Source organism: Trachymyrmex cornetzi, unplaced genomic scaffold (genome assembly GCF_001594075.2).
Source record: "Trachymyrmex cornetzi isolate Tcor2-1 unplaced genomic scaffold, Tcor1.1 scaffold23, whole genome shotgun sequence".
Taxonomy (NCBI): domain Eukaryota; kingdom Metazoa; phylum Arthropoda; class Insecta; order Hymenoptera; family Formicidae; genus Trachymyrmex; species Trachymyrmex cornetzi.
In genome coordinates, this window is record NW_017296956.1 from 3,644,530 (window position 1) to 3,661,964 (window position 17,435).

Genomic DNA, 17,435 nt, shown 5'->3' on the forward strand with positions numbered 1-17,435 from the left:
CTTGGGGTAAATAAAGATGTTACACCGTTCTTAACGGCCAATCGAGGTGGAGATAAGATCCAGCGCGCCCAGCTGATTCGGTATATCTTCTTCTTTCCCATTTACTTAAAATCGGGTTTTCTCATTATCTCTCGTAGTCATTTAACTTAATTTAAAAGAATATATAACATCGTAAAATGGGAATTAAGTTAGTTTTTAAATTTAACAGTTGATATACTTGCTCGACGATTTTTTTTTGTAATTCAATTGTAATCTGTATTTTTCATACTAAAGTAAAAGATGTAAGATATCTGTTACGCTCATTTGAATCGTGAAATTAAATACGAAATTTTATATGCACTTTTTGTAATACTATATAAAATATAAAGTAATGTAAATTCTTATTGCACAATTAAAACAAATATTTAAAATTTTTATTCTTCTGAAAAAGGTCAAAGTATCTTTTTTATACAATATAATTCTTGTGTAATATAACTCTGTTAACAAGCTAAATGCTTGTAACGGAATAGACGATGGTGAAAAGAAAGATGCGAGAGATAAAGATAAGATTGAAAAGGAAGATCCAACGGAAACTCATAAAAAAATTATGCCTAAATTTATTATCATCTTCCGGTCATATATACAAAGGCTCTGATAAAGATCAACGGAAACAATGTTTTCGATCTAAAGAACATATCACGCCTTCCTGACTTGAACCATCCAGAATTTTTTCACATCAACGTGTTATAAAATTCGTTATTTGACTTATTTCTTTACACATTCTTAATTTTCGCATTCTTAGTTTCTCATTCTATCTTTTACTCGCATCTCTAAAAAGTTTTTGTTATGAGACTTCAATCGTATATACGTTATGTTATGTTACAATTACAAGATTATAACTTGATATTTTTCAGTGTTACACAGTAACGTTAATTTTAGCTTTATTTAACTTCTAGTTTTACAATTATACAACATTTAATAAAAATTTTTATTTTTATTTGGCCCACCACTGAATATTCGTGAAAAATGATTCATGTAAAATTGTGAATTTTGTTAATTTTACATGACTTTATACTCAACAAATGTCTACATATGTTAAACATTATTATATTACGAAATCTTATTCAAATATCAAATTTTTCATTTTTTTTTTTAGTTGCCGGACTATATCGCATGCCTTTATTTATCCGTATAAAAGTGCCATACTTAATGAGGCTGCTATGCGGACAAAACGCGAAAATTACACAAACGCAATTATAGACACTATATCGAATAATGTCCGCGTCTGCCAGAGGAAATCACGGCGGAATCATCCAATTAACGAAATACCTAATTTTCAATGAAATTCCCATTATATTGCATATGGGGATAAGCTTTAATATTAAAGCATTTTATTAAAACGTAAAATATTAAAACACTGTAATGCATCCAGTGCTCGTCAAATAGCGTCCGTGTTTGTACTGCAAACGTTTCGTGCGCATTTGCAGCTCGGAAACAAATTATATCATTTCCTACCCTGCTTACCACCGTCGCAATCGGTAAATATTCCATCGTGCAAGCAGGAATTTAAAAGTCATCGCTAACCGTATAGTTGATGACTTTTATCGATATTATAATACTAAAGATATAATGAATATGAACGTTATTATCTCATTATTGTTGTGATCGAAAAAATTTATTATGAAATAAAAATGTCTCTTTTTTATTCTTTTATCGATATATTACTTTAATTTTACAGAGATTGCATATTATATAATTATAGTCTCTGTGCACAAAGTGAATGCAAATATAAATACGTATTCTATAAAATAATAATTAATATTTTTATAATTATTAATTTTTTAAATTGATGCTTTTTTTAAAAACATAGCATTATATAATAAATGGTTTTTTTTCAACCTTCACACTTTGTTCCTTTTTATAGAATATAAATCATAAATTATTTTTATTTTTTAACTGAGAAAGAGAGAGAGAGAGAGAGAGAGAGAGAGAAATAGATTTTATTTTTCAAAATCTGTTAGTAAATTATTTTCTAGTGAAAAGCTTTATTTTTTCAAACATGAATAATTATTATTACAAAAAAATATAAAATAATAAAGCAGCTATATGTAAAAAAAAAATAGATTATTTTTGGCATAAGAATGCGGTGTATTTGACATATAAACAAACCGTCTCTTCTCTTTTCCGGAAACCGCGAGAACATCGCAAGTTCCATCGTCTATTTTTACAAGTCGACCCTTGAGGGTCAAGATTTGTGAGGGCGAGGGATGCCTCTGTCTTTGCGCTGTCGACGTGAAACATTTGTCGCGATCAAATCCTCATGGTTCCCGGCATCACCGAATCGTCTTTTGTCAAAACAAACGAGCCAATTGCTCTCGAGTTATATTCAAACGATAAAAATTGAAAGATTAATTCGTTTTATTTTATATTATTATATTTCTACTTTTTTGCACATGATCTTTTTTTTAATAATTTATATTTATACATTTGATACTTTGAAATCATTTATATTTCTGTAGAATTATAGAATCGTAAAAAATCGACGAGAGATTAAAACAAAAATCTTCGCGAGTTGTTCGTTATATGTCGCAAATTCTTTTTATTTTTTTAAAAGACGTTTGATGTTGTCACTTGTCATCGGAAAATAGAGGCAGGTGCAAGCACTCAGCAGCAGTTTATTTTCGTACGCTCTATGGAATTCATGTCAGGATGCAATATTTTTTCCTGATTCATATTTTTAATTACATTGCTTATGTAATTGGTAAAACTTCTTTGTTAATAAAAAGCAAGATGCAATTATGAATTATAGAGTTTTAATATTATTTTATACTCGTATGATTGATATGGAATAATTTTTATACAACAATAAATTATGTAAAAATTAATTTACGACAGTGATTTTCATATATATATTCCAGATACCAGATTTTAATAAAATATTTACAAATAATAATTATGAGTAATTTATTATCTATTAACGTTTTACATGCAAATATTATATTAGCAAAAATGTAAGCGAGGGAAAGACAAAATAGGACTTTCAGTTAAAATATTATTGCGAAAGTAGTATCTAATCAACTGACGTGGCGTAATCAAGAATTCTCATTAAAAAGTAAAAACGCATTAAAAATTACAGCAATGCTCTGATTAAAGCTTTCGAGAGCTTTCAACTAGCGTGTTTATCACCGGAAGCATGATGCGTTTTTAAACGTGATAATTCGATATATCACTGGTCCTGACATCGATATCGTCGTATAAGCAGACATGCCTAACTAGATTTTCACGGTATCGCTCGTCGATCTATCCAATCTATTTATGGCCATTTGCAGCAGACGAAGAGCGATTTATTATTACAGGGAAGTGTAATTGGGAGATTTCATCGAGTCAGTAACGAGACTAATATTGAAACGACGACTATTCGAAATAGAAGGACCGTGTAATTCGAAGCATAAGAATATATCATTACCGTATTTCTTTAAAATTACCGTATCTCTATTTTTAATATCATGGCTTTGCAAATATGACAGGAATAAATGTTTTTGTATTATCTGAAAATGATATATTATTGTTATTTACACACATATAATTTACAAGTTTGAGAGTAATATATTTATATAATTTACAAGTTTTTTTGGAAGAATAAAAATTTAATTTATAATTATGATAAAAACTTTTAATAATTATTTAGTGAGCACTTCAAGATCCGTTAATTACACAATAAAAAATTTTCTGGAACTATTGATGTCTAGAATGATTTAACAATTAAGGAGACTCGATCGTAAGGGCATAATCTCCGAAAGAAATTATCCGAAAGAAATTAACTGATAAATCTCGTCTCATTTCTTCTTTCGGATAAATTTTCTTCATCTCGTCGTCGCGACATTAATTCCGCCAATTTCCGTTACCCGATGCTTCGTAAAACTAACCGCGATTATCACTCAGGAATTTCGAAGTGTATGCAAAGTGCATGTACGCATTCACGCGTCGTCAACTTTGCGTTATTTTATCACATGGGGGGGGGGAATGTACGATAAAACTCGAAGCATCCAATTATGCATAACGCGCCTAGTATTCTTAGCGACCAATTCCGAAGCAAAAATTTGCTTCATGTGTTTTACAAAAATTGTTGAAAAGTGCTACGGTTTAAATAAATAACAAATTAAAACTTACAATTAAAAATTAATTTAATAAGAAATATTTGATAGGGCAAAGAAAAAATTAATTATGGAACTATAATAATATTTTTTGCTGGAATATTTTTTAATTCATAGAATTAAATATTTTGATATTTATACTTGAAGTTAATCAGCTAGGATAAATTAATTATTCCAATCGTCACTTTTTTGTATATTGATTATTTCCTAATATTTTTCAATAGAATATTCGCTATATTTTCATATTATCCAGCACCGTTATTATTACGGTGTTATATAAATCAAGATACAATTTTAAACAGCCGTAAAGATAGCACGACACATTGGTCATACGATGTAAACGGAATTCCAGCGTGTTTCTTCGGGCTTCTTCGGCGTAAATTTTCAATATATGATAAATGTTCGCCGCGTTCGGTCTATAAATTGCTTGTAAATAATTCCGTCCATTACATCTAGTCGATAAATTTGAGCCGCAGTTGTAACATTATTCCTAAAAGTCGACGCGCTTAGATTTCAATTTAGATTCGACAATTTAAACGCGTCTCGACGACGTCAAGGACCCGGAGATGCTGGGAGGCGCCACGCTCTTCCGAGATAAACCGTTCGAATAAAACTCGGTGGTATCCGTTGATGGATGCATCAGGATATGCATCGTGATCGCGACCCTGATCCCACCTTCCTCATCCGCGGCTATCGCGCGCCTCGCGATAAATATTTACCGTCGTATAAAGGCTTTCGGCATTCTTACAACGCAACGAAACGTTATGAAGCCACCTTGAGATACGAGCGATTAACGCATAATTAAAATCAACCGAGGAGGAATCCGGCACGTCGGCACCGCGAACTTTTCCTATAAGTTTATGCATTTACTCTCGGTGACCGAACCGCGGTGGGGTTCGCGGCGACAAGCTTTGGCAATTAATTATGCATTCCCGTCTCAGAGTACGTCTGGCGCGCAAGGCTCGAGACAGAACTACAGAAGTATCCCGCTGGATACCGCGGGCACGCGGCCGTCCGTACCATACCGCGCTTTTTCCTTCGCCCACCTCCTTCCCCTCCTCCTCCTCCCCTTCACCACGACTGCCTCTTTCCGCCTTTCGTCTCCTCGTCTTTTTTTTCCCTTTTATTCGCCGTTTTACGGGGCAATAAATTGCGAGTAAACGAGCCGGACCGCGTTGACCTACGACGGTGCGGTTTTCGTTTCGCGGCTCTGAACTTAATGCGACGCGCGCGCCTCGACGGCGAGGACGACTCGACGTCGCGAAAAGTAATTACGACGCAAGTTGAATACTTTTTAAATCGCGTTAGCCGACGTCTTTCAAGAGGCGGTGCGAGCCCCCGGTGATCCCATTCCTCGAGCGCGCGCGCTGGCTAAATCCTCACTTCCGAGGACATCAAAGGCATCCTTTAAATGCATTTAATTGTCAAATAAGAGGGAATTACTTTCTTTTCATTCTGTTTTTCTTTTTGCTGAAAATTATTTCACGGATAATACTTTTCATTAACGCATAAATATGGTATATACTACATTACTATGTAATGACACTTACTTCTGTTTGAAAATTGAATGAGAAAAATGTGTAAGAATTGCCTCAAGTAATTTGTAGCCTCTTCTACACTGTTGGATATTAAAGGAGGCAATAATTGAGGAGACAACCTAATTCGTAAGATTATTTAACTTTTTGTAAAATTGTATTTGAAAATGGCTAAAAAAATAGCTAAAAGATATAATGTATATTTACATGGTTTCAGTAAAATCAGTGTTTTAATAATTAAATTTTGTGCACACGAAAGTTCCATGCCTGACTCTTATATGTTTGTTTTTTCACTTATTGTTTTCAATTTCAAGGCCTTTGTTTGTCTACGAAATATAACGCGATAATACTTATTGCTTGCTATTGAATTATATAAACAGAAAAGGCAATTATAACAGAAAACTGATTAAGAGACTTAAAAAGATCATCTCACACATCTCATATTTTACGAATTATTAGTAAAGTCAACGAACTTTAGATAAAAACAATTGACAATCTGTTTGATGAAATCCGTAAAATAATATCGTCTTGATACCAAAGCTATTCTAATCGTAATGTGAATCATTTTTATTTCAGGCAAGAAGAAATTCCCTTCGGATCCCTCCTGCTGCCCTGTATGCGGAGTGACAGTGAGACCTCAAGAACTAGAGCAACATTTTGCTCAAGAGCTCGATCGATTGTACAAGGTCTCCTCGGCATCTTCAAGACCTCGACCCTCGAGGTCGACCTTACCACCAACGCATCCCCAAGATCATTCCCATGGCACGATGCTCCATGCCCCATCGGCGGCGGATGGCACCCCTCAGGGTAGATGGGAAACATACAAAAGGATCAAGGCCAACAGACAAGTAATGCATTCTTTATTTCCTCTTTTAAACCTGATCTGCAATGTGCTCTTCGCTTCTCGTTTCTTGCTTTTTCTTCTTGCCTTTTTGCTTCTTATTTTGTTTCTTCATTTTCTGTCGCTTGAGATAAAAGTTGATAAGCTTCCGAAGAGACAAGAAACACATGACAAGAAACACGATTGTCGATAAAATCGCAAGGAAGGAAAAAGGCAAGAGGTAAAAAATAAGAAACAGAAAGCAAACAGCATGTTGTAGATCAGACTTTAATCTTTCATTAATCATGCGACGTCTTCTCGAATAAAATTAATAATATAATTTCTCAAAGAAGCAAATTGAGAGATTCCGACAAGATATGAGAAACGTGGTAACTACTAATTATAATAACGATGTGCAAATTGCTATTTTTTATATGCAGGCCAGAATACGCGTTAAGAATCGAAAGCGAAAAGCGGACGAGGCGTCTTGTCCGGTTTGCAGCGAGAGATTGTCGGGCACTCCGGAGGAATTAAATCAACACGTCGACCGATGCCTGAATAAGCAGAACAATGGAAATCCAGCCGGGCAGAACGCGAATGTCGACGAGGAAGAGGTTGACGTCGAGGGCGACCCCGAATACGAGGAGTACGAGTGGGCCGGGCAGACAAGAGTGCGTGCCACTTCCATGCTCGTTGGTGGGTTTTCTGGTAAGTCCATTTGCAGAGTTAAATTATACATATATTTACTGTGATATATACAGAATATTTATATTAAATTTGCGAAGCACATAATGCATGATTTTATACTTACCTAAAAACGCTGAATCGAATTAAATATTTTTTGCAAAAGCAAAAATGAAATAAATATACGTTAATCGTATAACAGGAAATTGTATAATCGTGTTATTTGCCTTTTGCATAAAAAAGCGTTTCGTATTTAAGATTAATACGGAGCGATATTAACAAGATTTAAATTTCTATAGAAAAAATATGGTATACTTTGTATTAATTGCAAATTGTTATTTTAAATAATTGTTTTTAGACAAATATTATTCTGGCGTTACACGCACCAAATAGTTTGCAACCTCAGTACTATCGAATACGTATAAGAGTGACACGGACTTTAGAGATCGCTATTCCTTTACTTCGCAGCCGCAGGCCTCGCCACTTCCTCGAGCAATCGTAGTGGTGCTAGGGGTGGAGGTAATCAGGAGGACGAAGACGTCGATCTGGTGGTCGATGGCGACGACGCCGCTGAGTTCGGTCCAGCTCAGTATTCCGAAGCGGATGTGGTCGCGCCGCGAGTCGATGGCACGCCGCGAGAACAGAAAGAACGGGACGCGCTTCGCGAAGCCGTTATTTCGCCGAACGCGCCGCACACGCCGCAGCAGCTGACTCCTGACTCCGGACTGACGGCGCAGGGTCTGGTCGAGGTGAAGCCGGAGCCGGGCGCCGCAACGCCTGTCGCCCAACAAAACGACCCCGACGAAGGTGCCTCCGGGTCACCTAGGAGAGACGGCGATACGCCCGTTCTTGAGGCCCTTCGCGGCCGCATCCGCGAGCTCGAAGCTGAGATGCGCGGACAACCCTTTAAGTGTCTCATTTGCATGGTGAGTTCATTCATCTCAACGATTATGAATAAAACGAAATTTCTATATCGCGTCTCTGATTTAAGTAATACTTAGGCATTTTGTTGTAAACTGAAAATTTGTTACAAAGGATTTAATATTCTTAACTCTTAACTGTCTTTTTGATATGACACACTCAACTTTTTTTTTCTAATACTTTTTCTATGCTTTTTCCACTATTTATAACTATTTTATTAATAAAAATGCATATATTTTCTTAGCGTTATGTTCCTTAATGTCTGACGTTTCACATGAAAAGATTAAGTTTTGAGGTAATTTGTACAAAAGTAAACGTGTTTTTTAAAATAATATTTATTGTTACGTTAATGTGTGTGTGTGTATGTGGTACGAAACAATCAATATGTATCTATATTTTTAAGACAAGAAAACAAAATTAAACTAAATAATACTGCTTGGAATTGAAATTTTGCTGAAATTTTGCAGAACAATTTATCGTTTGAATAATACGCTTCGCAAAATGAATGAAACAATCGTAATAATAAAAATTAGGTTTCGCTCTCTGAAAACGATTATTGAACGTAAAAACTGAACCGATTAACTTTCGAACGCTAATATGGCAAATGATTGTAATTGAGTCACTGTAATTAGTTCATCGTTATAGATAACTTGCTGGTTTTAATATTGTGAAAAATCAAATTGGACATGCAAAAATAAGCCGGAAAAACGGCACGCTTTATCGTATTTTATATTATTACGTATTTTATATTATTCCTTGTAATATTGCATTATACATATTATTTCATCCTGTTTCATCCGTGATCTGAAAATGCGCATTTCGTAACTCGTAAATAATTGCAACGACATATAAAAGCCGTGCATAAAATTCGACAGCGTTTTTTTCCATTAGCGACAGCTTGAAATATTTAGATCATCAAATAAATTATTTCTCTAATACGCCGCTCATATAAGAATTAACGAAGTAGCTAAGGAGCATTACGTGTAATATTACCGTTCAGTGTTTCCATCGTCGATGCGGTATTACCTGTCCACCAACTCGCTGTAACAGGTTCGCGATCACGCGAAATAACTCGCCACGCGAGATAAGACGACGATCTCGCTCGTAACGTGGTGGCAGTAAAACGCTAAAGGCATATCGACCTGCGGTTGTTATCAACCAGGATAAACAGCGGGCGTATTTGTCGATCCAGGAGGAATGCCGCTTACATAACGGTCGCGAATAACGATCGCTTTAATTCATTTCGTGAAAAACCGCCGGGAGAGAATGCCAATTCAGCTCGTGATCTCGCGATCGTTAAATCTTTCTTGCGTTATCGGTTGCACCGCATCTCGTCTTTGTCGCTCACGAGAAATTGGACTGGATATGGAATATCCTTTCCCCCTTCTCCACTGATTTGCATTAATCTAATGAGAAATTAAGATATTCCCTTTTCGACTTCGAGACGCGATTCATCTCGTAAACTTCAAAAACAATTATCGTCATACATTTGCCAATTAAGTAAATTAGCGATGTAATAAACCCTTATACACAGGTTATATCTTTTATATTGACACGCATATGAGAAATGGAGAGTATTGGTGCAAGTGAATTTGCTAATTATTTTATTTATCGAATGTGTGAAAAATCTCCATTTCAGGAACAATACAAAAAGCCGGTCACTTCGGTTTGTTGCTGGCACGTACACTGCGAACAATGCTGGTTGCATACGCTGGTGAGTATTAGTTGTTTATATGCTTCTGAACTTGGTTATTTTTCAGACGTTTTAAATAATTAAATTAAATTTTTTAAACTTATAACTCTAGACGTACCACGCAACTTACAAAATAAAAATAGCTGTTGAAATTTCTGTAAACGTTTCTATATACATCAATATCCAAGTAATCACACGAAAAGAACGATTTTTTAAATTTAGCTAAATATAGATCTGAAAATAATTTTGTTTGATATCAAAATAATTATGTAGAACGCTCAAGCTGGTTGCTATTATGGAATATCAAAACTTTTTGCAGCATTGCTTGTCATGGTTGAATTTCCTACATAATTATTTTGATGGTCCAACAAAATTATATTTTCAGATCTGTATCTACCTATAATTTTTAGGTACTTCAGTAAAATCGTTCTTTCCATGCATAATTGCCAGATCGACCTCTGAATTTAATTTTCTTTCGTGAAACTACAGCATTAATTTAATCGTCGATAAATATATTTAATGAAATTTGTGTTAACATGCTGAAATCCATTTTTATTCAAGTTTATTATCAATTTTCTATGCTCTGATTCTTCTGCAAGTTTGCGGCGAATTCTGTCAAGTGACAACTTTGGTTCCGACAATTGTTGAGAAACGAGGGCTTTCTTATCGCTGTTACAGGGCGCGAAGAAACTTTGTCCGCAATGCAACATGATAACGTCACCATCCGATCTGCGACGCATCTACATGTGAACAATCTGGCTGAACGTCCCTAAGGATCTACGTTCTCCACTCCAGGGATTCGGGATCAGCCGGGCAGCGTTATCAGCGAGCGTTCCGCTCTTGTAAATACTTGTATATTTTTCTGCGTTACGTAAATTAACTCTCTAGGATTTTAACATGTACGTTTATGCATCTTAGAGCTAGTAAATTAACTCCGTTAGTTCTTAACGATCATCAACCGAGCGTCGCTCCAAGATCACCCGATGCAGTTTTGCGCGTCTGCAACGATCGCAATCGATATATTCACTTATACTTACGAACTCGCCGTCCCTTCCGAAAACTGTCAATTTTTCCGCGAACCTTGCCGTACTGTTCTACTTTCATTTGTTATATATTGAAATTGTAATTATAAACTAGTTATTTCTAATTATGCAAGTATCAATCCGTTCTCAATGATTTTTCCGGTTTGACAATGAATTTTTTAATCTCATTTTTTAAATATTTAATTTGATATTGTTGCAATTTTCAAAGTTGAAATATTTGTGCAGACACACAAAAATAATTCTTATTATTTTTATCGAGCAATCATTATATATTATACATGGAAATATTTTACTGAAGTATCCAAAAATTTAGTTAGATACAAATCTGAAAATAATTTTGTTAGACCATCAAAATTTTTAGGTATAACACTTAAACTGATTGACAAAATTGCAAAAAAATTTTGACATTCTAGCAATCAGTTTGAGTGTTCTATTTGAAAATTTAGATGTTCTAACAAAATTATTTTTAGATCTGTATCTAGCTAAATTTTTTGATACTTGAACAAAATCATTCTTTCCGTGTAAACACTCTGGATTAAATGTATTACAGTGAATCGTCTGTTAAACACATGACAAAATTACGAGATGCAGACGACACTAATCCGCGTCGACGAAAGTCGCGTCATATGCTCTACATCATTATCTTCGTTTCACAAACGAGGATTAAGGAATCTTAAGATTATGCGAAGGAAGATGACGTGGGAGAAAGCCGATTGGCTAATGTAACTTTGTTTCTTTCTGACACAAATTTGTACGGAATTTACGACCATGTAATAATTAAGTTCTTTGAACAGTACGCGTTTTCTATTGATCGGCTTTCGACGCTCGTCGATCATATAATTACCAGAACTTTTAGATCATCGCCAAACCAATCTCTCGCAATGCACCAGCGAGCTAATAATGTAAATACACTAAACGGATCAAGAAGAAAAATAAGTCCCCCCGATCGCTGTTCTGTAATCGAAATAAAACGATCATGGAATGTACAATTGTGTGTGCTGCGTTTCACGAGTTTTTTTTTTCTCCCCAGCCACAAATCGACGATACAGATATTTTTGTAGGAAGAAGAAGATACGACAGGTACGTACAAAATATTTACTATTGTTTCTACTATTGATTGCTATTCGACATTCGGCATTCAAACAATTTAATACTTTCCATTTTTATTTCATTGAATATTTCCATACATTTAAAAAAGTCGAAAATATTAAAAGATTTTTTTTCGTGGAAATATTCTTTTCTACATTTTTTCCTCAGATACAAAATTGCAAATGTTAGTACTAGAGAAAAATTATGGATACTTCAAAATAATTAAATAAATGATTTAAATAAGTTATAAAATCGCTAAAGATACAAAAAGTAATACAAGTGTGTGAAGTTAATACAAAATTATATATCGTGCGAATTTACAATAAAATTTTCTTTTAAGACATTATAATATCAATCATTTTTTAAAGATTGTTGCTCGCCTAACAGCGGCTTTCTCGCAAATCTTTCAAGTAAGAATTATAGTTGTGAATTACGATAAATTAAAAAATTAACACGAGAAACGAAATAATTTACTAAATTTAATCTCCTTGAAGCGAATTCAAATAAAATTTAGTTGCGTCACGAAGTCGCGTCCGCAAGAAAGAGGAAGAGAAAGAAAGAGAGAGCGAATGGCAGGTAAAAATACACTACTGTGTGCGAGTTTTGTAAATGTCTAACGTTTAATTTCCGTTTCTTATCTCCGTGCTACGTACTCGCTTCGAAAGAGCTTTGATTAAAGCCGCAGCGGAAGGGGAATCGGCGGGATCACGAGGAGAGAGCAAAGAGGTCACCGTGGTGGCGGTCCTCGAGGAAAAAGGGTCACGCAAAATGGCGCGCCGGGTTTACGAACCGTGTAATAGACGAGGACGGGGGCGGGTAGCGGAGACGGAAGTAGAGGTGGCGAAGACGGAAGTAGAGGAGGCGGCGGCGGTGAAAGTGGCGACGAAGGTGGAGCTCGGCGTCGCGCTTCGTATGGATCCGCACGGGCGGATTCACAGAGAGGGAGGGAAAGAGTCTGCAGTTTGCTGGGCGCAGGCGGGATGCACTTTGAGGTGCAAGAGCGGAACGGGGTCGCATGGCAAGATGGTGGCTCGGTATACGAACTCTTACGCAGCAAAAAGAGTGCCTATATGGAGTCCTCACTTACTTCGTACGAGATGGTTACATATTAAATAAATGGCAGTGTTGTAATCGAAGGAGAAAGTGGACGAAGGAGTTACATTGTATTATTTACAGACTCGACTTTAGAACTCAATCGATGATCGCGATGGACGTTACAGCCATTAGAAGTTCATCACTTATTTCGTCAAAATATAAAAAATTTTCCCATCAATCTTTCAACAATATTAGATAAAATTAGATTAAACAATTTTTGTATGATAGAATGATATAATCTTCCAGCTGCTGTGACAAATTTTTTTTTCAGAGTAACAACCTATTATCGTGAGAGCCCTTTAGTTTTTAATTTATTGCACGAACAACAACGATTGCATGTTTCGCAAGTTGAACCACGCGTGAATGATCTCTACATTATTTGTTACATACTAATAATCCTGCTAGATTCGTTGCGTTTTTATCATTGTTCCAAAGTACGATCTTAACGTTCTCCAACCTTATTCCAATTCTTGCTCCAATTTCAGTATTATTTCAAAATTAATCTAATCGTACGTCATATTCGTTTAATTTACTATTTCAATTTAACGACTACATTTTCTATTTAACTTTTACCAGCCACTCCCAGCTTATACCTCCATATATCTATAAGCACGTTCTAAAGAAGGTAGACTGCAGAAACCCGGCTAGCTGGTACGGATTCACCATCACCGGTAAGAGGCAGTCGATGAAGGAAAATGTCGGGGCCGTTCTCCGAGGTGGAGGTGGACCATGGTGGTGGGAATGAAAAAAAAAGGCAAAGAGAGAGAGAGAGAGAGGAGCAGCAGGAGGTTGTGGAAAAGGTCCGGGAAACCCAGCCGGGCGACATACCTCCCGCGAAAGGTGGGCTCGTAGGTGGAGGCGGTGAAAGCTCCGCCTCTATCTCCATCGTGCTTTCCATCGCGTCCGCGACGCATTTTCCTACTTACGCGCGAGTTCACGCACGAGAAGCTTGCCCCGAGAGCTCGTCTGCCCGCAGTCAATCCCGCGGAACGCCGCGAAAGACGCCTCTGCCTCCCTCCCCTTTCCTGTCTCTCTTCCTCACCCTTTCCGAGTCATTGAACTCTATTCCATCCTGCTGCATAGAAAATGGAAACGCTCGGCATTACCGTCGAACTGTCGGTGATACTTTGTTGTGGACGGAAGAGGGTAATATCATAGATACAGACCCATGGGAGAACGCGAGGATAAACGTAGGCGATCTTAATAACAACGGCTAAGAGACGCATGCAAAATGCAGATAAAGCTCCAAAAGATGTTTAGAAAATTGCACGGGGAATGTTGAAAGGTCGATCTTTTAGATTTTTCAACGATATCCGTTATAGAGTATTATGTTCCTTGATGTGCCTATGAATTTATTAATTTATTGTATCTTTATATGCATATTTTGTAAGTGTAGTAGCGAGTTTTTCATTTTTTAAAAGATGCAAGAGTCGATGTCAACGTCAAGCAGAAATAAAATCTGCAGGCTTATTTCAAATCTTAATCTTTTTCGACTTTCTTAAATGATACTTTGATAGTCTTCTATCATCGCACCCCTCAATAATTAACATTTATAGAGACTAATTCTTGAATGAATTAAAAGATAAAAGAGAGAATTTCAAATCTTGTGGCTTTATTTTTTTTAAAGTTAAGTCTTTGAAATGATTCATATTCGCATAGCAGGGTTTTGTCGACTGACAAACAAATCTACACGGCATTATTTGCTTACTGCTTTTTAATGTAATTTTAAAGGTATATTTACCCGTACACATTTTATTATAATTTTAAAAGTCTATCTCTTAATATAATCGCAGTTTGATAGCAAAAATTCACAATTACATAATTGAATTTTTTACGATACAGTTGGGCAATTTGCCCGACGTGTCATCAGACTTCGAATGCAGCCTACTGATGCTACAAATATTTCGACGCATTTAATTGATCAGAAAAAAGAATTTTACTAGTTAACTAATTAAAAGAATGCTTCAAAGCATCAAGTGAACCGTAATTTTTACATTTTAAAAGCTTTGAATCTGTAACTTTGAAATTAATGGCAAAATGTGGTTATAAAAATTATAACTAACATTTACAAAAATAACCATCAATATGAAACATTAATTTCTTAATAATATTTTTAAATATTTGAACAAGATTAACATAAACAATTTAATCCTCGATAATCGGTTTTTTGCAATTTATAATCTGAAAAGCGGGTGGCGCAATTTGAACCGATCGTCGAATTGTAATCACAATTGTAACGTAGACATAGTAGTTAGTAGTATAATCTCAATAAGAGACTATAGTTCCTCAAGTAAGAAATTGGACAACTTCTAATTAGTTTGTGGCGGACTGTAAATTTCAATGTTTACACAACTTTTGATTAGTCCACCACATTTTCACGACTTAAGATAGAATGAGATAGAACAAGATGCGTGGGTATCTTATTCAAACTTAAACGAGGAGCACACCCTTTTGCATAACCCATAGGACATGAAAAACTCAACCGATCAGAGTTCTTTATTTTATGGAAAAGAAAGAAACGAAGAATTTTAGTTAGTTCATTTTCTTACGTTTTACGCATTATGCGTTATGCAAAAGTATGTGCTCCCAGTTTTATGCATAATCTATCTCATCCTATCTTAAGCAGGTCCTGAAAAATATAATAGAGCAAACGTATGGTGTCCAATCTGTTTCTACTTGAAGATCTCTAACGGAGAAAACACACCAGCGCAGCGAGGGACTCGAAGGCCACGCGACCACACGTGGCAATCGCTCGGGAGGCTCGCGAGCATCTGGGACGATCCGCGATTTCGTCGGCCCCGGAGGAGGCTGTACGCCGTCGCGGCGGGGCGTGTTTCTCGCTCGACGAACCCCGCGAGCGGAAGGGATGACGGACGGGCGCTCGCACACGGCGCAAGTCGGCCGCACGTTCCCGACGCCTGCGGACTCGATTCGCATCGCGCGTTGCCGCCCCCTTTCACCAAAGGGGGGACAGACCGCGTCTGAGAGGTCCTTCCGTTCCCGCCGCTCGGATCCCTTGTCCTGCGGCACCTTCGCGGGCGTCGCCGCGAAAGCTGGGTGAGAGAGATCCAGGTGCGCGCAATCCTCGCAACGTCTTCCACGCGTCGTTCCTTCTCGTCGCTCTCATACCTTTCACCCCCTCCGATCTCCCTTCCAATCGCCCTGCTTTTTTTGAGCCGCTCTCCATCTCTGTCTAAGATTTTCTCTCTCCCGAGAGAGTAAGAACACGCGCACACAAATTGAGAGCCAGAAATGTGCAGCGGACCGAATATTTTCACACACGAGTCGCGAAGGTTTACCAAATTCGATTTCTGCTTGTGTAAGATTAATTGGAGGCGATAAAGGACAGAGTGGTGAGACGACAGCTGCCTGAGTTTACAGATACACATGAGTAACAGATAAAAAAAATATACTAATTAATATTAATATTACATAGCTAATAGTAAAAGAAGAGGTCTAATGTTGAAGATTAAATTGTTTATGTTTTAATCTAGTCTCAATCTTCTCAAATCTTAAAAAATCAATATCTTTGATATTGATTATTATTTTTATAAATGTTATTTATAATTTTTATAATAAAATTTTGCTATTAATTTCAAAACTACGACAATAATTTAAAGATTTAAAAAAATTTTATGCCAGAATTATGTTAGGAAAGAAAAAAATATGCCTATTTAAAATTAAATGTTTTTATAGATGAAAGAATACGCAGATGTGTTTAATGAACAATTATTAATGTATTATAACAAATTTTGAATCTTTATATATGTATATTCATGTAAAATATCTGTTTAATAATAAAATGAATAGAAATAAATAAATATTGCAAAAAGATATAAATTACATATCAAATATCTAAATCGCTAAATATTAGAAAAACTGTTTTTGCTCTACACTTATAGATAAATGAAAAAATTTCATGATTTGCATAATAATTTGTTACATATGATTACGTCAAAATTTCGCATTTACTTCGAAAGGTATAATTGCACTATTTAATATCGTTCTTATGCAACGATAATAGCAGTTTAATTATATTTAGATCGAGGTTTGAACAAACTTTATCAAGATTACACGCCAGACTCGAGGAAACTTTTCAAAGATAGATAAGAAAGTGTACGCAATTACTTACCGATAGAAACATCGCAGGTAAATGATAAATTAATGTTGTTACGAATATGATGCAGCTGTAGCATTATTCAGCTACAGGTGTGACGAGACGACTAGTTACCTGCGGTGCATTTCCTGTTATATGCAAATGCATTCGATAAAAGTTGCTGTGAAACCTTCGGCAATTAATTTTCAAAATAATCGCTGAATATTGCATATCCGCTGTCATAGTGCAAATGGAAAGGTCGCTTCTTTTATTTGTTTTTTTGTAAACGTGCGATATAAATCACTCGCTGAAAACGCGACAATTAA

General features: G+C 36.0%; 1 protein-coding gene across 1 annotated transcript in view; it reads left to right on the top strand.

The window, feature by feature from the left end:
- Positions 1-8,352, top strand: part of LOC108760629 (E3 ubiquitin-protein ligase RNF220) — a 156,858-nt gene extending 148,506 nt beyond the window's left edge. Inside the window, exons 5-8 of the mRNA XM_018506686.1 lie at positions 6,245-6,516; positions 6,929-7,196; positions 7,641-8,098; positions 8,338-8,352. Coding sequence (XP_018362188.1) covers positions 6,245-6,516; positions 6,929-7,196; positions 7,641-8,098; positions 8,338-8,352 — 1,013 coding nt within the window. The remainder of the gene's footprint in view (positions 1-6,244; positions 6,517-6,928; positions 7,197-7,640; positions 8,099-8,337) is intronic.
- Positions 8,353-17,435: the final 9,083 nt, after the last annotated feature.